The 25,122-nt window shown below is 37.0% G+C and overlaps 1 protein-coding gene across 3 annotated transcripts; it reads right to left on the bottom strand.

Moving 5' to 3' along the window:
* Positions 42-20,391, bottom strand: LOC109826226 (protein NLP1-like). 3 transcript variants are annotated; one of them, XM_020393235.1, is made up of 5 exons: positions 20,222-20,391; positions 19,256-19,989; positions 13,050-13,097; positions 12,134-12,962; positions 42-1,335 (listed from the first exon to the last, which is right to left on the bottom strand). In XM_020393235.1, exons 2-5 carry the CDS (start codon positions 19,934-19,936, stop codon positions 560-562), a joined length of 2,334 nt encoding a protein of 777 aa, XP_020248824.1. In that variant the 5' UTR covers positions 19,937-19,989; positions 20,222-20,391; the 3' UTR covers positions 42-559. The 3 variants fall into 3 exon arrangements, with proteins under 3 accessions (XP_020248824.1, XP_020248828.1, XP_020248827.1); XM_020393239.1 differs by having other exon boundaries at positions 19,256-19,986; XM_020393238.1 differs by lacking the exon at positions 20,222-20,391 and having other exon boundaries at positions 19,256-20,164.

Raw genomic sequence — 25,122 nt, 5'->3', positions numbered from 1 at the left:
ACCTAGGCTGTAGCTTGTTGCTTGCAGTTGGCTCAACGGCAATGTTTGCGGTGTGAGTTACATAAGAAAGGAAGGCTTTGGTGTTACGCAATATGTTTGTTTTAGTCTATAATTTTTTTTCTTTCATATTTGCTCATTTTCTCTAAGTAAAAGATGGAAAATTCGCTCGTTAATAAGTAAAACTTGAAAACGAAGAGTTATACATGCAAACAATAGGAAAAACAAGACAAAGAACACAACAATTGCATTAACTCACGAATTTAGACGTTTCAATACACTTTGTAGAATATCATATAAAAAGGAGAGGGCGATACATGACATATCAGTATAGCCACTATCAGTGCAGTCACCTGTCTATCAATGCAGTCATTATTGTCGAGTGTAGTGGGAAGAGTTACCTTACAAAATAGTAAGATGTGACCAGGAGGTCACGTGTTTGAGTCATGAGAACAGACTTTTGTAAAAAATGCAAGGTAATGCTGCGTACAATAGAACTAAAGTGATCCGACCGTTCCCGAACCCAGCAAACAGCTGAAGCTTCGTGCACCAGGCCGCCCTTCTAGTGCAGTTGTGCGAAGCTTAACAAGGCCATGCGAGCTGCAACACGATGCACAGACATCTTGATAGTACCACAACTAGATGATTTATACACATCGATGCATTCTTGAAGATCAGCATCACATGTTAACAGGACCCACTCAGAATCGTCGTCTAAGTACTTGAGACCCACAGAACATAGGTCATCTATGTTAAACATCTTCAATACCTCTTGCTTTAGTTCGTGGAATCCCCAAGAAGGCTTCAGCCTGAACCGGATGTTTTCTTCACCAAACGCTGCCTTGACCTTGAGCACGTCTGATCTCTTTTGCGATTGAACCAGAGTTCTTGGTGGGTCTCGAGCCGAGACCTGCAACTTTACCTCACTATTTTCTCTCTTAAGCTTGGCTATCTGGTTCTCATCTTGGGGCGCTTCTTGTTTTATACCAGGTTTAGGGGCATGAACCCCCAAATTCGAGTTGGAACTGTGGGAGCAAGAAGAGCAGGAGAGGGAGTTCGATGAAGAAGTCTGAGAACTAAACCTGGCGTCTTGGTTCTGAAGCGTGTTTGATGATTCTGGATGATCGGTCTGCTTTCCTGATAACAATTTATCGGGCCTCGAAATTTTCGCGAAATCTTCGTATACAGAACTAAACTGAAAAGTCCCTTCAGCACCCTGGACTGAATCGATAACAACTTGGAGTTTCTTTAGAGAGTGGCCGACTTTCTTAATTTTTCTTGAAGGCCAACGACTTATCCCGTGCTGTCTGCATATCCTTTTCAGGGTAGTCGGGCATACTGAAACAGAGAAAAATTCGGAGACGAGGATCATCAGCACTACATAAAATTATCACCATGCACGGGAAATCTATATATAAGCTGTTGTAACCCTGGGAAATCTATTAGCAGTTGTAACCAAAGGACAAATAATCGAAGAGTTAATACGGATGGAACTCCTCTAGAACCATTGTTGTGGATTAGACTCCTTGCACTAACCCAAAGTGCAGATTGACCCCTGAATTATTATTTTTATTATTCTTCATACTTGCAGGTTGTTGGGACAAACCCGGGGCCCAATAGAGCAGGTTCCCATCGAATAGTAAAGCAGAAGTAATGAAATGAACACACAGATTTACGTGAAAAACCCCGTAAATGGATTTTGGGTAAAAACCACAGACAATGAAAGAAGAATCCACTATGAGGAAAAACTTAGGAGTTACGATCTCTCTTTTTAAGGAGAAACTCTCTCTCTCTCTCTCTCTCTCTCTCTCTCTCTCTCTTAATTGGAGACACTAGGATGATCAGAACTTAACGTCATGGAGAGCTATATATAGGTGAATTTGTGTTAGGTGTGCACTGTTACTACAGTGTTGCTACATTAACATTTAATGAGTCTGCGTTTGGTGATTACTATAGCGTGTAGGTGATTACTGTAGATACAGTAACTTTTCATCAATCTCCCACTTGAAAATTTAATTGAGTATCAATCATACATTCACACCATTCTTTATATCTTGTCATCTTCATGTTGCTCATGTCTCCGACATAGCACAAGAGGATCAACACCAAATAAATTTATCAGTATTGACTGATTTTGTTAAAAAATCTGCTAACTTGTCTTTGGTGTGAATTTTTTGCATATCCGTTGTTCCTTCTTCCACTTTCTCATAGACGAAGTGACACAAACTCGAATGTGTTTTATCTTTGAATGGAAGACTTGATTTCTTACCAAATGTAAAGCACTATGACTGTCACAAAATAGAGAAATCTTTTTTTGTTCATACCCGAGTTCCTCCAGCACCATCCTCAACCGTATCGTCTCTTTACTAGCTTGTGTAGCTGTTACATATTCTGTTTCTGTTGTTAAAGTAGCCACAACTGACTGTAGTTTTGAAATTTAGCTTACAGCTCCGCCAGCAAGTGCAAACACATAGCCTGTGATGGATTTGCTATTATCACGATCACCTGCATAATCAGAATCAACATATCCATTGATAATAAAATCTGATCTCCCATAACATAATGCGACATTAGAGCTTCCCTTAATGCATCTTAGGATCCTCTTTACATCATTCCAATACTCTTTATCAGGATTCGTCATGTATCGACTAACCACTCTCACTGCTTGTGTAATGTCTGGTCTTGTACAAATCATAGTGAACATTAGACTTCCCCCACTACTGATGCATATAGTACTCGAGACATCTCCATCCTCTCTTCTTCACTGTTAGGACTCATACTGGAGGATAACTTAAAATTAACAGAAAGTGAGGTAGAAATTAACTTACAATCTTGCATGTTAAAGCGTCGCAATATTTTCTTCAAATAATTCTTTTGAGGAAGACAAATCTTTCTATTAATTCTGTCTTGGTAAATTTGTATCCCTAGAATCTTGTTTGCAGATCCTAAATCTTTTATTTTAAATTTCCTAGCCAACTGTGCCTTTAATTCTTTGATACGATTATTTGTTGGAAAAATATTGCGAGAAATTTGAGAAGTAAATTTGTATTAATCTCCCTAACTAACTTAGAAAAAGAGTAAATACAATCTCTCACAGTAATCTCTCTCTAACTGACTTAGAATTTTTTTTTATAATTTCTCTTATCGATTTCCCGGTTTATAAAAGAGAGAAAGATCGATGAAGACCTTCTGCTTTGTTTAAAGTTGGGTTCTTCTTGGTGGCGATGGGAGTTTGATTCTTGTATCTCGTTGACGATCTGAGCACTTCACTTCGTGGAACGTTAGTCTATTCCTCTTGACTTGACGTCAGGAAGAACTTGCAAGGTAAGTTTTGAACTCTTAACGAGTTTAAGAACTCTGAACGAGTTTAGGAACTCTAGACGAGTTTAAGAACTCTGTAAAAGAGTTGATTTTAGAAAAAAATTAATCCTTTTTAACTGAAAATAGTTCAGTAATCAATCTCCAAGTTCTTCAACCGAAACACGGTTCAAAAAGCCAATGCAAATTGCTCCAAAGCTTTAACAAAAGCTCCAAAGAGTGCCCACCTCCAAGATGATCCCCAAAAAGATCCTTTGTAGCTGACTTCTTAGCTATTTATAGGGGTTTAAGGGGTGTAACCGACCCTTTAAATCACTCCTTAATGAGGGTTTCATGCCCTTAATACATGCAAAATAATTTTGGAACCGTTTAAAACGTGTTTGAATGGGTCAAACTCGAGGCTCGCGTTTTAAAAATGACCTTCGCGTCTAACTAATAAAACGCGGGGTTGAGCTTCGCGTTTGAAGCTTGGAATGCGGAGGTGAGCTTCGCGTTTTGAACTTGAAACCGGAGGTGAGCCCCGCGTTTTAAACTTAAAATGCGGGGATAACCCTCGCGTTTTGGTTTAAAAAGATCGTCAATTTATAATCTCTTTTTTCGAGTGTTGCAAGGATCATCATCTTGTAATCCTATTAGACTCTTTAAAATATGAGAGTCATCAATTTGTAACTCTCATATGCTGTTGTGAAGGTCGTCAGATCGTAACCTTCGTCTGTTGATGTAAAAGTTATCAAATTGTAACTTTCGTCTGTTAATGTGGAAATCCTCAGATTGTAACTTCCATCATCTATTATCATGAAAATCGTCAGATTGTAACTTTCATCAGTCGATGTGAAAGTTGTCAGATTATAACTCTCATCATCAGTGCTTTGTGAGAATCATCTATCCGTAATAATTTTTAGACAACCTACAGAACCCCCTTTAAAGTTTTTGAAAGTTTACGGTTGATTGGAACGAATTTTTGAAATACTTTGGATCTCGATTTTGATCTTAGAATTGTTGATTCCTCATCATGGAAGACTTGTTCACTACATCCGTTTCGAAGGTATCATGAACTTGGTTGAAGGGATTTTCCACGCAAGACCCATGCGATGGTGAGCGCCATGCTTCAGCTTCTGAAATGCGGGGGTGAACCTCACGTTTGGCTTCTGAAATGCGAACATGAGCCTCGTGTTTGTCTTGTGAAACGCGAAAGTGAGCCTCGCGTATTGCCTTTGAAACACAGAGGTGACCTCCGTGTATTAATATTGGAACACGGGGGTGACCCTTGCGTTTAGAATTTAGAACGTAGGGATGACCCTCGCGTTTGAAATTTGGAACGTGGGGATGACCCTCACGCTTTGATAATGAACACTTGTCGTTCTGTTGAAAAGAACAAGTTTGTGGGGGTTTAACTGTTAGAGGTGTGGTGTTAACATAACAAAAATTTGTGGACTTATCATTCTATTGAAGAGAATTAATAAGTTAATTTTATCATCAGAGGTGTAATGTTAACTTGATGATATTTTACACTTGTGATTTGAACAAGTTTTTTGAAGACCTATCACTCTATTGAAGAGAGTTGATAAGTTGATTTGGTCGTCAGATGTGTATTATTAACTTAACGGGGTTGTGTTACGATTTGAGCAACTTTGTGGACTTATCATCATATTGAAGAGGATTTATAAGTTGATTTGGTTATCAGATGTGTATTGTTAACTTGACAGGTTTGTGTTATGATTTGAGCAACTTTGTGGACTTATCATCTTATTAAAGAGGGTTGATGAGTTGATTTGGTCGTCAGAGGTATATTATTAACTTGACGTGGTTGTGTTGCAATTTAAGCAATTTTATGGACTTATCATCCTATTGAAGAGGATTGATAAGTTAATTTGGTTGTCAGAGGTGTATTGTTAACTTGACGAGGTTTTTGAAGACTTATCTCTCTATTGAAGAGAGTCGATAAGTTAATTTTATCATCAGAGGTGTCATGTTAACTTGATGATATTTTTGTAAACCCATCATCCTATTGGAGAGGATTGATGAGGGAATTGATAAGTTGATTTTGTAGTCTTATTATAGGTGTATTGTTAACTTGATAGCTTTGTGGTGTTATCAATCTATTGAAGGAATTGACTATCATAGGTGTATTGTTAACTTGATAGTTTTGTGGTCTTATCATCTTATTGGATAAGATTGATAAGTTAATTTTGGTGGTGGTGCACGTTGAAGTGCTTATATTATCAGAGGTGTTTTGTTAACTTGATAGTTTTGAGAATTCGTTATTTTGTTCAAGAAATAATAAATAATAAATAATAAATCCCCAATTTTGACTAAGACTTAGCAGGGGAAGAAGGGAGCTAAATGATTTACATGGGTAATATTTCTTGAGAAATCTCCCGTTAATTAACACCATGAGCCTATCGTCTTTTTGATTAATGAAATAGTAAGCCCCACTCGACTACACCGACTCTACTACAAATGGTCTTACCAATTTAGGATTAACTTCGTTGGGGATTATTTTTACAGTTGACAGAGGTGTTTTGTTAAACATAACAACTTAGAAACTTCTTTATTCTTAATCCCGTGAATTCCAAGTAACCAACCCCCACTCCATCTTAGGAGAATCTGGTGCTTAATAGTCAGCTAAGAAATTTGCCAAGGCTTCTCTTTAACAGCCTTTTGAGGTATAGATCGCATCTCGTCCTGCGATAACAGTATAGACCATTTTGCGAGACAACAGTTCAATGAAGAAGGTCTCATCATGAGCATCCAGGCGAATACCAAGATTAGGCATTCTTTCCCCTAGTTTTCTCTGACACACTTGTCCACTGCTGGTCGTCAAGTAGATCGGGATGGACCCACACTATCTCTCCTTTCGGAGTAGTAAGGGATACCAATCCTTTATCTTTTTGACTATGCAAATCAGTATTTTTTAGGTGTAAGTCTCCCTTAGGGATAAGAACAACGCCATTGGGAGCTACAACGGGTGGGAAATTCCCGAATTGGACTGATATCATGTTGGTGGATACGATTTTCTGTTCTGACTTCAGCTTGAGCACTTCGTCATTAATCAAAGCATGTAGGACATCTTTGAAGATGTAGCATCTCTTCGTTGAATGTCCTAACGTCCTATAATAAAGTCAGTAGTTTGGATCATTTACCTTCCCTACTTCTTCAGGCTTTTTAACTTCAGGGAGTTTCAGCTTGCCACTCTTCTGAAGTAACTTGCATAAAAAGACCGCATGCTCCTCTTTGAAGGAGTATTGATTAGGTACTCTTTGCTGACCCGACGGTTTACCCTTGGTAGGTGATGGCCGGGGATTAACTTCAGTAGTCACAATATCTTTCCCTTTTGACCGGGAAGATTGGGCTTGGACCCATTGCGCATGTTGTTTCTGCTTACTTTCTTCTTCAGCTTCGACCCTAATAACTATTTCTTGAGCCTGTTCGCCTTGAGAAACTAGTTGTTTCCAGAAGCGGCACTCTGCAACTCCCATTTGGGTTAGGAGTTGGGTCTGTAAGTTATGTCGACAGGTTTCCAACAGAGTAGACTGTGTCATACCGTTGGACAAGAACCACACTTCGGAACCTCTCACGAAGGCTTTGATGGGCTCTCCCTTCTTCTACTTAGTGACAAGAAGAGTAGTGACAGTGATTTCTATATCGTCTTCAAAGAATCTTGACAAGAATAGTCTCTCTAGATCCGCTCATTTCTAGATACATCCCGCAGGCAGTTTCATGAACCATTCAAAGACAACCCCCTTGAGGGTGCCAATGAACAACCGAGTCAGTACATCGTCATTTAAGGGTGCTAATGAACAACTTTTTTTCTCTTCACTTTGTAGTTGGTTCTCTACAAAGATAACATCTTTGCTGAAGATAACCTTATGGATAGTAGTATCCCACAAGCGATATCCCTTAACTCCTTTAGCATACCCCAAGAATATGTATTTTCTAAATTTTAAATCTAGCTTTGTAATTTCTTGGGTATTGTACATTACGTACACTGGACTTCTAAATATATGGAGGTTGGAATATTCAGCTGGCTTGCCAATCCATATCTCCATTGGCGTCTTTAACTGTATTTCAGTTGATAGAGATCGATTCACCACATAACATACGGTTTTTACTACTTCCACTCAAAAAACTTTATCCAAATTTACAGTTGCCAACATTACTCTTATTCTTTCTAACAGAGTTCTGTTCATCCACTCTGCCACTCCATTTTATTAAGAAGTAAAAGCAGTACTGAATTATTTTTTGATGCCTTCTTGCTTGCAGAATATAAGAAATTCACCGTCTGCATATTATCCTCTATTATCTGACCTCAAGTACTTGATCTTCTTTTCAGATTCAAGCTCGAATCGCGCTTTGTAGGCTTTAAAAATTAAGAATACATCCGCCTTCTTTTTGATAGGATACATTCAACATCTCCTGGAGTAATTATCAATAAAGAACACAAAGTATTTTGCTCCTTTCATGGATGTAACTGGTGCTTGCCATACATCAGAATGAACTAGTTCCAGAATAGTCTTGTTTCTAAAACTCGATGTGTTGAACTTTAGATGATGCTGCTTACTTATAACACAATGCTCGCGGAATGAAAGAGCTACCAAATTAAGTCTAGGAAGTAGCTTCTGGTTGGAGAGAATCTTCAAGCCTCGTTCTTGTTTGCGTCGGGAACAGATTTCATTACAGCTTCCATTACAATCGTTTATCATTACAATAGAAACAAAAGAGTGAGCTTTGTGATTTGTATAACTTCTCTTTACAACAAAACAAGATTAGGGATGCTCCCTAGAAATACACACAGAAACTCTTTATTAGCTTTTTCTTGCGTGAGATCTTTGCTCGTGCCGCAGACGCTTTGATTCGTGGATCATCGATTCAATGATCTAAGTTGATCGTGAAGAAGGTTTTGTGTTGATGTTTCGTTTTAGAAACAAGAACAAAAGTAACTATCTTAGCAAAGTAAGACAAATACTCTTCTCAAGATCAAATCAATATTTGGTCTCAAGGAAAACACCGAATGCTCTTAGGATTTCTTGAAAATAGTGAATGACTCTCTCTCTGGATCTCAAAGTTTACCAATACGGCCGTCTCCTACTGTCAATTCGGTCCACCCTGTGTATATAAGGGTGCTAAAGGGGTATTTATAGCCCTTGGAAGTCGTAACTGAATATAAGAATTCAAAACAACTTGAAACCGATAATTCCTATTTCCGAGATAGTGTTTACTGTCTCGGATGAAGGAGTTATTCCAGATATTTTTGTAATCGCCGACCGCTCTGTTAAATGCTGTGATTTTCAGGGATTGTGGGCGAATTTTTAGTTTGTAACGGCCTCTCCGTGTTTATGGATGTTTCCAAGCAGTTATGGAGTCACATGGTCCCCACAAAAAGTCACAAAATCATTAGAAAACACGAGTAATTATCCTATAGTTGGCAGGACAGTTCTTACTGTCTCGCATTTCCGAGACGGTCTACACTGTCTCGGTTATGATAGTCTACACTATCTCGGTTATGCGAGACAGTGTATACTGTCTCGGTAACTGTGAGACAGTTCCAATCCATTTTGGCTATTGTTTTGCATTTTCATTTGCTTCATTTTGCATTGGATGATCCTCTCTGACTTAGATGATGACGTTCTTTGTCTTCTCTTCGTCTTGAGCTTAGTTTTGGGCTTTATAGACAATTTTTTATGCCTACAATTCTGACATGCGGCCTAGTTTGCGATGCCACATCATGATTTGTTCTTCTCTGTGGCTAGTTGATGCTACACATGAATCAACTTTATATAGGGTTTCTCCCTTGAGCATGTATATATTTACATCTATCTTTTCTCCTTTTATCACAACAAGCCCCCCCTCTAACAATCTTCATGATCTCGTTTTCTATATGGGTTTTGCACCCAAGCTGATCTAATTATCAAAAAAACAATAGATTCTTCTTCAAGCCCTTCACATGTCACACATCTTAAATGATGCATATTGTATCGTCAAACATTTTGATTTTGATAGTGCCAATACCAGAAATCTCCAAGGCATGATCATTACCCATGAATACAGATCCTCTTGAGATAAGTTCATATTTGTGAAACCATTCTCTCAGAGAGGTCATGTACCAAGAGGCCGCTGAATCTAGAAGCCAGACATCAGCAAACATCTTTCTGCCTTCATCAACAGTGGTTGTTCTACTGTATAAAATTTCATCATCGTCTGATATGCTGACAACGCATCCTTGAGACGTTGATGGCTCTAAAGACTTTTTATCACCACTCTTCTATTTGTGCCAACACTCTGATTTCACGTGCCCCTTTTGCCACAGTTATAGCATTTGATATTCTTCTTACTTCTTGATTTTGATCTACTATGGGTATGACTCCTACTGGAGTCATATTTCGTTGATCTTCCTCTCGTCACCGATAAGGCCTCTACTTATTGCGAACTTGCCTGCTTGTCTTCCTTATTTTTGCGTCCACTTTCTTCCTCCAGAATAGCGGCTGTAATGTTATCGAAGACTGCATTGTCCGTAAGGACGTTGTTTGTGAGATTAATGATGAGCTGATCATACGAGTCAGGTAGACTCTGATGTAGAAGCTCTACACGTTCATTCACACTGATTGCATGCCCCGTTGTTGTGAGTTGGGAGAACATGTTTAGGGTGTTGATGTGGTCAGTCATTGATGAAGATTTCATCATCCTTAGAGTGTAAAGTCTCATTTTTAAGAATATTTTATTGTGCATGGATTTTACATCATATAGTTTTATTAGAGTATCCCAGATCTCCTTTGATGTCTTCTTCTCCTCTATACTTGACAGTACCCCATCTACTAATGCCAGATGGAGATTAGTAATAGCATTCCCGTCCATCTCGTTCCATTTTTTATCATCTGTGATGTCATCTGATCTTGCACCGATGACGCTAGGCAATTATTTTTTTCTCAAAATAGCATTTATCTTCAACTTTCACAGTGAGAAATTACTCCCGTTGAATTTCTCGATATCGAACTTTACCACCATTATCTCTACCATGAACAGTAGCTTCTTACTATTTAATGTAAACAATAACTTTATTTATGAACAGTAATCGTATCCGTGAATAGTACTATACTTGTGAATAGTATCATATTTATGAACAGTAATGTACTCGTGAATAGTACCATCGTCTTCAAAAGATAAATTATAATCTAACTTATTTTCTGATATAGAGGATCCACATTTCATGGCAGTCACAGAGCATACGATAAGTAGATACACGCACTCTAAGTCAGGCTCTGATACCACTTGTTGGAACAAACTCATGGCCCAATAGAGCAATGCCCTAGTGAATAGTAGAGCAGAAATAATAAAATGAACACACAGATTTACGTGAAAAACCTTCTAAATAAATTTAGGGTAAAAACCATGAGCAAAGATAGAAGAATCCACTATAAGAAAAAACTTTGGAGTTACAATCTCTCCTTTCAATGAGAAACTCTCTCTATTTTTCTCTCTTTCTCTCTCCCTCTCTCTTTATTTTCACTCTTAATTGAAGACACTGGCATGATCAGAACTTAATGCTAGGGAGAGCTATATATAGGCGATTTTGTGGTAGGTGCGCACTGTTGTTACAGTATTGCTACAGTGATATTTAATAGGTCCGCGATTGGTGATCACTGTAGCGGTAGGTGCTTACTGTAGATACAATAACTTTTCATTACAAGATGCCTCAGAAGCATACAACCCGGTTAACCCCTCCAGAGGAGGAGTCAAGCCTTGGCTGACCTGGGAGACCAAGGAGAATAGCATCTTACTCGAAAAGGGCAAGGGGCACTAGTGGCCCGCTTCGTCCATTGACCGAGCAAGTACCTATCTAGATTTTATCAGCAAGGGGAGCTTTTACGATTACGAGGGGCTACATGGGGACAAACACAACACTCGCATGACCTGGGCCAGCCTCACGGCAGATTCCTAGCGTCAAGCACTCTTGTCAAGGTCCTGTCCTCGATAATTGGGAAAGCTCCCTTTGCTGATAAAATCTGGATAGGTACTTGCTCGGTCAATGGACGAAGCGGGCCACTAGTGCCCCCTTGCCCTTTCCGAGTAAGATGCTATTCTCCCAGGCCAGCTAAGGTTTGACTACTCCTCTGGAGAGGTTAACTGGGTTGTATGTATCTGATGCAACCTGCAAGTATGCAAGAGTAACTGATTATTATATTACAAGTTATATCACATGTGTTGTTACTTCATAGATTATTAACTCATTAGATCATAGTAGGTACTATGTCACACAAGTGTTTTCAATGAGCAATATTCAATCTTTTACCCATAGGAGAACTATTTAATAGTAGCAGAAATCTTTGGCGTAAAACACTGTGATATGCACTCTGAATTGCGTCTGATGTCATGAAACCCTTCATTTATGGGATAGTTGTGGATGGACCTCATGTAGTATCACCCAGTTGCGGATATACCCCCTATAGTTTCTATTAATTTTTTTGCCTCTTTAATCCTCAGAGAAAGAAAGTTTGTTGTTAGATAACCAGTTAAAAACTACATGTTAACATTGATAATGTAAAATATCTAAAATGATGGGCAAAAAGAACACACAGATCATGCCAAGTAGTAGAATGATCCAAGCAACACACATTAGTTTTGATATTAAGTGCATGTCGTCATATATGACACAGAAGATGGTTCAGTAGGTACTTTGTTTCCTGGTGATAAGTATATTTTCCAAGTTTATAGAAAGAATATATAGTCGTGAAAACAACGTAAAATTCAAGATTATATATGCTTATCTAAGAAGGATATATGGTTTACAAAATTTCACATCTTATGAAGAGAAAAGGCTTACCTCCAAGGCTTTTTGCAGCATCTTTCAGGCTACCAGAAAAATATTGCCGAAGAACTTGCAAGCTGACAGTTTTTTCCGCCTTTGCACGCCTCTTTTCAGTTGTCTTTCCGGATTGTGGAAACCAAGCATCACCACAAAAAGAATCCTTTTGATCATCAGTTCTTTGTAAATGTCCAGCCTCTGATGCGTCCCAGTTAGTAGCGACACTGAATTCTTTGATCTCCTTGCTAAATTCCAAAGGTATAGAAGAAGTCGCAACTGAATCAGTTAACATAGCCTCACTTTCGAGCTCCTTGTCGGTTACAACTCTCAAACTCTTGCAAACCTTCTGTATCGTGATAGACAACGAATTAAGCATCAGTTTCTGTTCTTCGCTCTCGACGCAATCCACAGGCAAGAAAAACTCCAGCACAAAGTCAGCTCTTCCAGTGTGAACGCTTCGAAGTCGAATAGCCACTGCTGCCCTTAAATCGAACAGTTTAGCATGATGAGAGAGAGGGTACTGTGTCTTGATGAAATCAGTCACGTTCGGATAGAAACACGGTTGATTCGTCGTAAAAGCTTTGCCAACAACACCTTGACCTATGAGTAAGTGGTGCTCAGCGCAAGCTTCATGAAAGCTCAACATCGAAAGATCATTCACGTAACAAGCAGAAACAACAGGCGATACACAGTCTTTATAGTTTTCGTTGGAGTGTCGGCTTCCTTGTTTATTTTGCTGAATGCATTTGATCCATGTTTGGGCTAGTGGAAGACTATGAGTGTCGCATACAGCTTTTAGTACTGCTTGGATCTCCGGTAAAGCTGCTTGGTACGAATTCTCACTCACCTGAGAAATTAAAAAGAATCAAGACCCTTGTCATTTACTTGGCCGAGGTTGAGTGGTCTATAATGTGTAGGGTAGTCGCTAGCGCACCTTTAATCGGGGAACACTGAGAACATCGGAAGTTCGAAGATCCACTGCCTGCGAATATTATTTTTGCGTTCAGAAATTATCCGAAAGAGGAAGACGTTTTAAATCATTTCTGAGACTTAGCCTTCAAAATCCTCTAGATATAGCACCATAAAGTTCGTCCTCAAAATTAAGAATGCAAAATATTCAACAATACTATTTAAAAGTTTTCCTTAAAAAATAATATTGCATGCAAGAAACAAGCGGTAGGGTGCACTATGTTGATTTTACTCGGAACAATGTGTGCACCTTTGACAACGAGGACTCCAAGGGGACTTGGTTTTATCATTATTTACAGCTTAATTGATATGTAACTGGAGTACGATCAAGCGTCCGAGAAGAAAGGCAGAACAAGGAAAAAATTTGTGATAACCAAGCAAAATGTGTTGGAATATCAAATTAAAATGTTAGAATAAATGAGGTTAATAGCATGAGTTTTAGAAGTGCAATTGTCATAAGTTTAGAAGGGGAAGAGACATAGGTTATGGAAGAATAAGAGTTACTCACTCCTTTATGATATTTTATTTTTATGATATTAAAAGAGGAGTTTAATTTGTGACTATTGGTATGCCTATACGTTTTGTTTTTAAAGCCTATATAAAGGGCTATTGTAATCCTTGTTTCATCAAGAAAAAATTAAAGAAATAAAAGTAAGTTCCTTGTCTTCATTTAGGAGAGTTCTAAGTTCGTAAACTTAAGAGTCAACAGTGATATCAGAGCCACTTGATCCAATTTTTCCATTCTCTCTTCTTCTCATGGCTACCACAAATTATCTTGTCAAACTCAAGTGCCCAAACTATCGAAAGATAACTATGAGAGTTGATCAATCCAAATGAGAGCTTTATTTGGTTCTCAAGAGTTGTGGGAGCTGATCATTGATGGGTTCACGGAACCTACACCAGAAATAGAAGCCACCTACACCGCCGAAGAGAAGAAGGCTCTCAGAGAGCAAAGAAAGAAGGATATCAAGACTCGTTTTCTATCTATCAAGGGTTGAACGAGTCTACATTTGAGAGAGTTGCCGAAGCAACGACGGGCAAGGAAGCATGAGAAATCCTTGCTACCATCTACAAAGGTGTCGAGCGGGTGAAGCGAATTCGCCTCCAAACTTTGAGGGGCGATCTTGAAGCCGCTCAAATGAAAGATGAAATAAAAATCTTCGATTATTATTCACGATTACTTCTAATTGTGAATAAAATGAGGAGAAATGGAGAGAAGATGGAGGACATCCGAGTGATGGAGAAGTTGCTCCGATCCCTTACACCAAAATTCGAGCACGTGATGGCGACAATTGAGGAGTCAAAAAATTTAGAGGAGATCTCAATAGAGGAGTTCTTGGGATCTCTCCAAGTTCATGAATAACGAATGCAAAAGAATGCTAGTTCCATAGTTTTGGAATAAGTACTAGAGTCAACATTGACTCTAAGTAATCAAGCCTCATAAGGTAGAGGTCGTGGTAGAGGCAGGGGACGTGGTCTCCAACAGCAAACCACTCAAAATCAAGTGGAGACCCAAAGCTTTAGAGGATGAGGACGAAGCAATCGTGGAAGATCTACACCTAGGCGTGGAAACAACAAGAATGTTCAGTGCTATAACTGTTACAAGTTTGGGCACTATGCTTCAGATTGTTGGCACAAAACTAAAGACCAAATCAATCTTACCGAAGCAACAAATGATGTGGGTAACAACTCTACGCTTCTTCTTGCTAATGATGATTTTCAAGTGTTGAGAATGATGCTTGGTACCTTGACTCGGGTGCTAGCAACCACATGTGCGGAAAGAAAGAACTTTTCATGGAACTCGCAGAAGGAGTTCATGGAAGTGTGAGTCTCGGAGATTCTTCAAAACTCACGGCTGAAGGCAAAGGGAAGATTAAAATTTACCCAAAGGATGGTAAGCCCGAGTATATTTTCGATGTTTACTATATTCTTAACATGAAAAGTAATATTCTTAACATCAGTCAATTACTCAGAAAGGGATACAAAGTACATATGGAGAACAATCATCTTTGGCTAAAAAAATACAAATGGAGACCTCATAGCTTGTGTTAAGATGACAACGAACCGCATGTTTCCCTTGCATTTAAACACGAAAGTCGACAAGTGTTTTCAAGGACTCATGGAGGTGGCATCTTCGCTTTGTCCATCTAAACTTCAGCGGCCTGAAGTTACTGTCTATAGCTGACACGGTACGAGTTCTACCAACAATCGATCCACCGAATCATATTTGTGAAGGTTGTGTAATTAGCAAGCAACCACGACTTCCTTTTCCTAGTGAAAAATCATGGAGAGCAAATGCACCATTGCAACTTGTTCACACCGACATCTGCGGACCGATCGATCCCGTCTCTTTGGGAGGTAATAGATATTCTATAACCTTCATTGATGACTTCAGTAGAAAATTATGGGTGTACACTCTTAAAGAAAAATTTACTGTCTTTACTACATTCAAGCATTTTAAAGCTTTAGTTGAAGCGGAGAGCGGCCACAAACTAAAAATTCTTCGATCTGACCGAGATGGTGAGTACACATCAAATCTGTTTCAAGAATATTGCAGGGAGCAAGGTATAAAGAGACAGTTTATTACTGCCTACACACCACAACAAAATAGCATTGCAGAAAGAAAGAACCGGACCATCCTCGACATGATAAGAACCATGCTCAAAGAAAAGGGATTGCCAAAGCAGTTCTGGGCAGAAGCCATAGTGTGCTCAGCTTATTTTCTTAACCGATATCCCACAAAGATAGTGAAGAACAAGACACCTCAAGAGACATGGAGCGGTTACACGCCTAGTGTGACACACCTACGAATTTTTGGGTGTGTTGCATATGCTCAAGTACCTAAAATCAAAAGGAAGAAGCTTGACAATCGCGGTAAAAAATATATTTTTATCGGATATAGCGAGGAGTCGAAGGCATACAAGCTCTACAATCCACTAACCAAGAAACTAGTTGTTAGTAGAGACATTGTCTTCAATGAAGAAGAAGTATGGAAGACTTTTCCTTTCGGGGAAAAGTCGGGATTTGAGTCACTTGAATGCTGTTTAGACTTTCTTCTATCAGCCACGTTGATGGTGACTTCAGGGAATTCATCATCTTGGGCAGTTGTTCTTCTTTTGCGGAAATGTCTCGGCTTAGGTTTCGATAATACAGAGACTTTTCGTGGGATGACTTCTCGTTTAAAACAGTCACATTCATATAATGCTGTTTTAACGAGTCGCGCACAGGAACAACGAGAGTTTATCTCTCGAATAACTCTCTTTCGAAAGTTGTCTTCAATGAAGAAGAAGCATGGAACTGGAGCAATGAAGAGACTACCAAAGATCAACCCATGGTGAATGAACTTGATGAGTCTCTACATGAGGAACCATCACCAGCTACGTACGCCACCATCTCATCCACATTCTACACTCTCTCCTACAAGAGGTTCTCCATATTCTGGGGAAGGTAGTAGCAACGGATCTACCGTGTAACGAGGTCCCATCAAAATGAGAAGCCTCAAAAAGATTTATGAGCAGATAGAAGAAGACGAAGAGTCAAATCTCTTCTGTTTATATGGTGATCATGAACCTCATACCTTCCAAGAAGCGGTAAAAGAAGATTGTTAGCGAACAACAATGGAGGAGGAGATCCACGCCATCCAAAAGAATGACATTTGGGAGTTGACAACACTTCCACAAAATCACAAGCTAATAGGGGTCAAGTGGGTGTACAAGATCAAACGCATAGCAAATGTTGAAGTTAATCGGTACAAGGCGGGGCTTGTAGCGAAAGGTTACAAACAAAAGTACGACATCGACTATGAAGAAGTCTTTGCTCCGGTTGATCGAATGGATACGATGAGACTATTAATTTCACTTGCAGCTCATCACAGGTAGAATATATATCATTTGGATGTCAAGTTAGCATTCCTCAATGGCGTTCTTGAGGAAGAGGTATACGTACAACAACCAGAAAGCTTTCTTGTGAAAGGGCGAAAAGACAAAGTGTACCATTTGAAGAAAGCCTTGTATGGCTTAAAGCAGGCACCACGGCCGTGGAACGCTCAAATTAATGGCTATCTTCATCAAAACGGTTTCATTAAATGTCCTTATGAACATGCCATCAACATGAAGAGGAACCATAAAGGTGAATTTTTCTAATAATTTATCTTTATGTTGATGATTTATTATACATAGGAAGCAGTACCGAGATACTTGCTGAATTCAAGGCGGTAATGTTCAATGAATTTGAGATGATGGATAATGGATTGATGTTCTATTTTCTTGGCATTGAAGTGAAGCATCAACAAGAGAGGATTTTTATATCTCAGAAGAAGTACATGAAGGAGATCTTAGAGAAGTTCAAGATGAATGAATGCAACCCTGTGAATACCCCAGTAGCCATCAGAATGAAGCTCTCAAGAGAAGGAGACAGACGTTTCGCGGATTCAACTCTTTTCAAAAGTCTAGTTGGCAGCCTGAGATACTTGATGATCACAAGACCCGATATTTACTTATGGAGTCGGACTTGTGAGTTGCTACATGGAGACACCGAAAGAGACTCACTGGCTAGCTACAAAGAGGATACTAAAGTATATCAAAGGCACACTCAACCTGGGTCTCTTCTATGCATATGATGAAAATGCACAACTAGTTGGTTACTCAGATAGTGACTGAGGAGGTGACCAAGATGAGAGGAAAAGCACCACAGGTTATGTCTTCTATCTTGGGTCAACTGCATTTTCATGGACCTCAAAGAAGCAAGGAATTGTAGCCTTATCTTCATGTGAAACAGAGTATGTGGCGGCTGCATCTACAGTATGTGAAGCAATTTGGTTGCGGAACATATTAAAGGTGTTGGATCATCCACAAGAAGACCCGACCGTAATTTTTGTGGACAACAAATCAGTCATCCAGCTTGCAAAGAACCCAGTACATCATGGGAGGAGCAAACACATAAATACACAATTTCATTTTCTCAGAGACCATGTAAAGCAGAAAGCCGTTGAACTGAAGCATTGTCACACCACTGAACAAGTAGCAGACATATTCACCAAGCTATTATCAGGTGAAACTTTCATGAGGCTAAGAGACATGCTTGGCATAAAGACATTTTGATTTGAAGGGGCGTGTTGGAATATCAAATTAAAATGTTAGAATAAATGAGGTTAATAGCATGAGTTTTAGAAGTGCAAGGGTCATAAGTTTAGAAGGGGAAGAGACATATGTTATGGAAGAATACGAGTTACTCACTCCTTTATGATATTTTATCTTTATGACATTAAAAGAGGAGTTTAATTTGTGTCTATTGGTATGCCTATACGTTTTATTTTTGAAGCCTATATAAAGGGCTAGCTATTGTAATCCTTATTTCATCAAGAAAAAATTGAAGAAATAAAAGTAAGTTTTTTGTCTTTATTTGGGAGAGTTCTAAGTTCGTAAACTTAAGAGTCAACAAAATTCGCAGCTAGCTATCTCAAAAAAGGCTATGTCTGATGGCATACCCAAAAAGCTGAAATAAGGTAAAAGAAATGCATCTGATCAAAGAGTTTAATTAGCTTAGATCTAAATCTTTGTAAATAAATAGACAATGTAAAGGAAACGTACGAAGCAAAGAGATAACGTGCAGGTGTACCCCGGTGATGTATTTATCATGAGGTATTAATAAGAAAAAAAATAAGACATTGAGATTTATTACAATACCATGTACTATGCAACTATGCACTGGCTATGAGTTTATCATGAGGCTTAGTGTAGAGTGTAGATATTAAGAATGACCACGGTGTTGAAATTAGGTCGATGTTAGGAAAAATATCACAAATGTTTCTTCTAAGACCTCTCATGCTCGCTTATCGCATCGAATAATCGTAAAGTCCATAAGAATAGGAAGGATTCTTCAAAGTTGGTACGATAAAAACATATTCTTATTCCTATGTTATTTCCAAAAGGAATATTTTCAAGTCATCCTACAACGCAGGTATCACTACGGGATTCACCAAAGTGCAACCAACACGAGAGCTCAAAGATGAAGCACTTTGGCTCTTCGAGTTTGCATCGACAGTAGAAAACAACCGATGAATGTATAAAAACTTCAACGTCTACAAATTGAATTTAAATGAAACAATATCACAATGATACCCAATTGCTAAAACTAAAAAACAGACTAATTAAAAAAAAAGTTCAAACAAACCTGAAGAGCACTGCAAATACTCTCAATATCCGAACTATAGTTAATCTTCTGCATAGTCAGAACAACCTCCACAACTCCGAGGCACGATCGACTATCTCTCTCAAAAACAGGTATCGCGATGGTCCCACGAACATTACACGTTTGAGCATGATCAACTCGAGGAAACTCGAAGCTGCTAAAGTATCGAACATCTGGTGTCCATTCAGGAACTTTGCCTAAAAAAACTCGGCCAGGCAATCCTAAAGCCTCGTTCGAGTTCTCTTCGGCTGAGAACTGGTAGCCTGCTGATGCTGCTCTATAACTCACTAAACTCTGACAGTTCGTGTCGAGCCAAAATGGCTGGCCAAAGGTTGAGAGAAAGTGTTTGCCTTCCGTACGAATTGGAACCCAAATTTGAACAAGGACATCACTGTCTCTTTGAGCTTCCTTAATGCGTCTCAGTGCATGGATCAGTCTATCTTTTAGAGGAGGAGTTGGGCTTCTTGGTTGAATCAACAAGTAGAGTTTTTGATCAGAGCCCTGTTCTGGGGTTTCATTTTCTTGTGTATCAAGCGAAGGGGTGTTTGTTTGGAACCAGCAATCTCCTGATAACATCTCATCCATGAGATCGAAATCGACTGAAGAACATGACACGGCTCTCTCCAGTGAGCTCCCAGGTCTTTGAGCACTAGCATCTCCCATATTTGAATCCAATAATTTCTTCAAAATTCCATCTCATGAAAAGCTAGCTACTGCTGCAAAGCCCAATTCAAGCAAAACCCATCAAAGGAAAATCACCAAAATTCAATCTTTTTAACTTTTCAGTTAATTATGTCAAAAGTGAACGAGTATCAACAAAATTAATCAGAGAAAGAATATGGGCAACTAGAATCAAAGGAGCATATAAGTATCTTGATCAGTCAAAAAAAAAAAAATTACAACTTGCAGAAGAAAAGAGGAAAAAAAGAAGAAGGAAAAAGCTCCCACTTTTAGTAGATGATTCCAACACAAAGTTGGCGCCTTTTTCTTCTCCTCGTTTGATGCTAGGAACACAAAAGCTATTGAGAAAAACGACAGAAAAATGTTCCAAGCGAAATCCTTCATGAAATTGGAATTTTACTGTGATTTTATTTTGTTTTTCGCACTTTTATTTTTATTTTCATTTTCAGGTGTAAACGGGTATGTAGAATCTCCAGCTACGTCCAGTAGTATCTCTGCAGTACCTTAAGCCTGATAATGGAATCTTTCATCTTCATGGGCCCCACAATCTTGAGTTAAATTACAGAATTGCCCAAGATGTGACTCGTAAACTCAAGGCCTGGAACCTTTCTGCCAGGGGTAGGGATGTAAATTACGGGAGTGGCGTCACGAAAACCGATGATGTGCGTATTATTATATTTTTTGGGCAAGGTGAAGGAACTTTGGGAGATGTATATTCATGAAGGATTCTAGTAATCTTGGGGAATCCTAAGGGGATTCTGATGTAAGATGTCTAATTGCACTTAAAATTTTCTGATTTTTTTTGGATAATTACACTTAAATATCCTCAAGCTTGCATATTTAAGAATACTAGATGGAATGCATATGAACTGTACATAGTCAAATATCTTAATTATTTGCTTTAAGTTTATTCATTTACTATAACATAGTTGCAAAAAACTTTATAATTATCATAGTATATTATTTTTTTTTGGATATTTCATGTGTAAAATCTTGTTGGTTTTAACGTTTTGTCTTTGAAAGAAATAGTGATGTTTAAAGCTTTAAAATATTAATGATTTTAACATTAATTAGTAATTTTTTTAAATATTAATGATGTAAGGGACCAATATGGAAAAAAACTATCATTATTAATGAAAAAAATAAATTCTTGAATTCATCAAAGAAAAATGGTAGGTTTTATCTAGTCATTAAGGATTTTGTTCAGTTATAAAAAATATCTTCCACTTATTGTTTACTTCCACCTATTGTTTATCCGGTGATCGAGTATTATAGATATTCAAGAACTTTTTTCTACAATTTTCTAATTTAGAATGCGCAAATTCAATCAAGAAAGAAAATATAAATAATGTGATCAATTTTAAAATCTCATATTGTACTATTTTTACATCTTCCCAACTACTAATTGATCTGTCAAAACGATTACTCTCTAGTTTTAGAAAATTATAAAATATAGTCTGAGAATGATTTATACATATCATGCACTCATATTGATTGTATTTTAACAAAATAATTCATATCAATCCAATGTCAAACAACATCCAAATATAGCTTACGGAATTACATGAATACAATATCCGCAATGATACACATATCCAAGCTTTGAGCTTCATAAACTTAAAAGAATGTGAGTAATATAAAATGACAACTTAAATAATAAATTTCTCTTAGAGATTCTTATAGTAAAAGATTTTTCGGGTTGATGTACAAGATAAATTTAAGGACAATAACACAAACAAGTTCATTGAGTGATAAACTTGCTATAAACTCCACTCTTATAAACTTGATATCACATGTGCCTGACGTTGTGCTTTTGTTTAAGGGTTAATTGTAGAAAACTCCCCCTCAACTATGGGGGGCATGTCAACCGCCCTCCCCATCAACCCCCCTCCCTTTAAAACTGAGGGGGAAAAAATCTCCATCAAGTTTTGAGTGTTTTATAGATAATCTATCTCAACTTAAAAAATTTTGATTTAACCCATGTGAATTTTTCTCACTAAAACTTAACCTTTCAAAACTAATAGCATTGAGTCATATCTATTATGTAACAAGTACTTGATTTGTAAAGTTAAAAAATATCCATCAACCATAAAAGAATTACATTGGTTTTTACCAAATGAATGAAAAAGAGGTGATATAGAGGGAAAAAGAATTGCAAATTGGCTGTGATCCTTTTATTATCGGTTGATGGTTTCTTTTTAACTAACATTACTTTCTTCAAGAGAGTATTTTATCCAAATCACATATTGAAGTGACTATCTTAAGAAGGTTTGTTGATAGATGTGTAAAAGATTAGGGGAGTTTTTATAAGACACATTATAGTTGAGAGGTTTTTTTCTAAATTGCACCAAAATTGAGAAAAAGGTTATCTATAATACACCCCCATAAGAAGGGGCTTTTGTCAAATTGAATTAGTTGGGTATGTTTTTAAGATAATCCCCATAGTTGAGTGGGTTATTACTTTTCTTTTAAATATGGCTTATTCATAATTTGTCCATCAGAATTTTAATAATTTAATATTAGTCCCTAAAATTATGAGCATTTTCAAAATGTGAGGGCATAACATAGAATTTTTGGATATTTAAAATCAATGAACTAATATCTAAATAACATTTACATATTTACTCTTATAGGCATTGCATTAAATATCGATCGATATATTTCCTTATCGGCCAATATATGACGTTATAGACTTTATCTTGATAATATTTTATGTTGTTTTCTTTTGTTTGGTGATTTTTTTGATATATCGACCACTATCGAAAATATTGATGATATGTTCCTTTGAAGATATTGAGAAAATTGTGTCACTTTTAATTTGATTTTGGGCTCGGTTTTGAATTGTGTTTGGGAAACAAAATTGGAACCCACAAAACCCATAAAGGCTACAATTTTTCTCCTAAATTTCTCCACTTTCAGCTCTCCCAAACTTTAAGCATATATCCTGATATAAATTCTTATGTTTAAAATTCATTAATATGTTAGATTACATATTATAATGTCATGCTATGTTTGAATATTATCTCATATGACACCCAATATTATATACATCTCCCTGTTTCTACAATTCGATATCATAGATTTTATTTGTTCAATATTTATTTGATATCCAACACCCTATAGTAGTCATTCGAAAGCCTCTTCTAAAGTTTTCTAAGCGAAGTATATAATTTTAGGAAATAATTTAAAATCTTGAGACTCATTCAAAATATGATACTTTAATTTTTTTTCACATCTTCTCTACAATACAAATATAAGCTACGCATCTGGCTTCATATTGTATGACGAATATTATTTATCAATAGGATCATATATTGTTTGTGGATAACAAAGATTTTAAATCTTTTATAGGCTTAACAAACTTAAATATCTTATAGTTTACCAAAATTATACTTATATGCCTCCACTTGTATCTTGCTGCACTTTTTTTAATTTTAGAAAATGTATCTTAGCAAACTTAAATATCTTAATATTTTCTAAAATTTTATGTTTATATCTTCTGTTATATACCTAAACATTAGGGTGCTCTTTGTAATTCCCTACATGAGTGCCATGGTATAATTTTAGAATAATTCTATGTTTCATACTATTTTCATAAATACTTTATTAACAGACAATTATCTATTAATATATTATTATATATTACTAATAATTAATAGGGAAAAATGCTTCCAGCCCCCAAAAGCCAAGTGACCATGCTTCCCACCCCCAGGACTTGGTCAATGGGCGTTTTACCCCTAAAAATAAAGAATCTATTCTCTGAGCCCCCAAAACACAAAACCCAAGACATTAAAACATGTGAAGACCATAATACCCTTCTCTCTCTCTTTCTTTTTTTATTAAAATATGATAGGGATTATTTTATTATTTTTGTTTTCTCTCTCTCTTTATCATGATGTACCAAGAGGATAGTTAAAATGATTGATGAGGATTATTTTATTATTTTCGTTTTTTATTATTTTGGTTGTTTGTATTGGGAGGTTGTTAAAGTTACGGGTTGATTGTTAAGGTTACGGGTTGGTTGTTAAGGTTAAGGGTTTGTTGTTAAGGTTATGAATCCTCTCTCTCTCTCTTTCTTTTTTTATTAAAATATGATGGGGATTATTTTATTATTTTTGTTTTCTCTCTCTCTTTATCATGATGTACCAAGAGGATAGTTGAAATGATTGATGAGGATTATTTTATTATTTTTGTTTTTTATTATTTTGGTTGTTTGTATTGGGAGGTTGTTAAAGTTACGGGTTGATTGTTAAGGTTACGGGTTGGTTGTTAAGGTTAAGGGTTTGTTGTTAAGGTTATGAATCCTCTCTCTCTCTCTTTCTTTTTTTATTAAAATATGATGGGGATTATTTTATTATTTTTGTTTTCTCTCTCTCTTTATCATGATGTACCAAGAGGATAGTTGAAATGATTGATGAGGATTATTTTATTATTTTTGTTTTTTATTATTTTGGTTGTTTGTATTGGGAGGTTGTTAAAGTTACGGGTTGATTGTTAAGGTTACGGGTTGGTTGTTAAGGTTAAGGGTTTGTTGTTAAGGTTGTGAATCCTCTCTCTCTCTCTCCCGTAACTTTAACAACCTCCCAATACAAACAACCAAAATAATAAAAAACGAAAATAATAAAATAATCATCATCAATCATTTCAACTATCCTCTTGGTACATCATGATAAAGAGAGAGAGAAAACAAAAATAATAAAATAATCCCCATCATATTTTAATAAAAAAAGAAAGAGAGAGAGAGAGGATTCATAACCTTAACAACAAACCCTTAACCTTAACAACCAACCCGTAACCTTAACAATCAACCCGTAACTTTAACAACCTCCCAATACAAACAACCAAAATAATAAGAAACGAAAATAATAAAATAATCCTCATCAATCATTTCAACTATCCTCTTGGTACATCATGATAAAGAGAGAGAGAAAACAAAAATAATAAAATAATCCCCATTATATTTTAATAAAAAAAAGAAAGAGAGAGAGAGGATTCATAACCTTAACAACAAACCCTTAACCTTAACAACCAACTTGTAACCTTAACAATCAACCCGTAACTTTAACAACCTCCCAATACAAACAACCAAAATAATAAAAAACGAAAATAATAAAATAATCCTCATCAATCATTTCAACTATCCTCTTGGTACATCATGATAAAGAGAG

The sequence above is a fragment of the Asparagus officinalis genome, chromosome 10 (genome assembly GCF_001876935.1).
Source record: "Asparagus officinalis chromosome 10, Aspof.V1, whole genome shotgun sequence".
NCBI lineage: Eukaryota > Viridiplantae > Streptophyta > Magnoliopsida > Asparagales > Asparagaceae > Asparagus > Asparagus officinalis.
The sequence above is the reverse complement of the archived record's forward strand: the minus strand, read 5'-3'. Positions and strand labels throughout refer to the sequence as shown.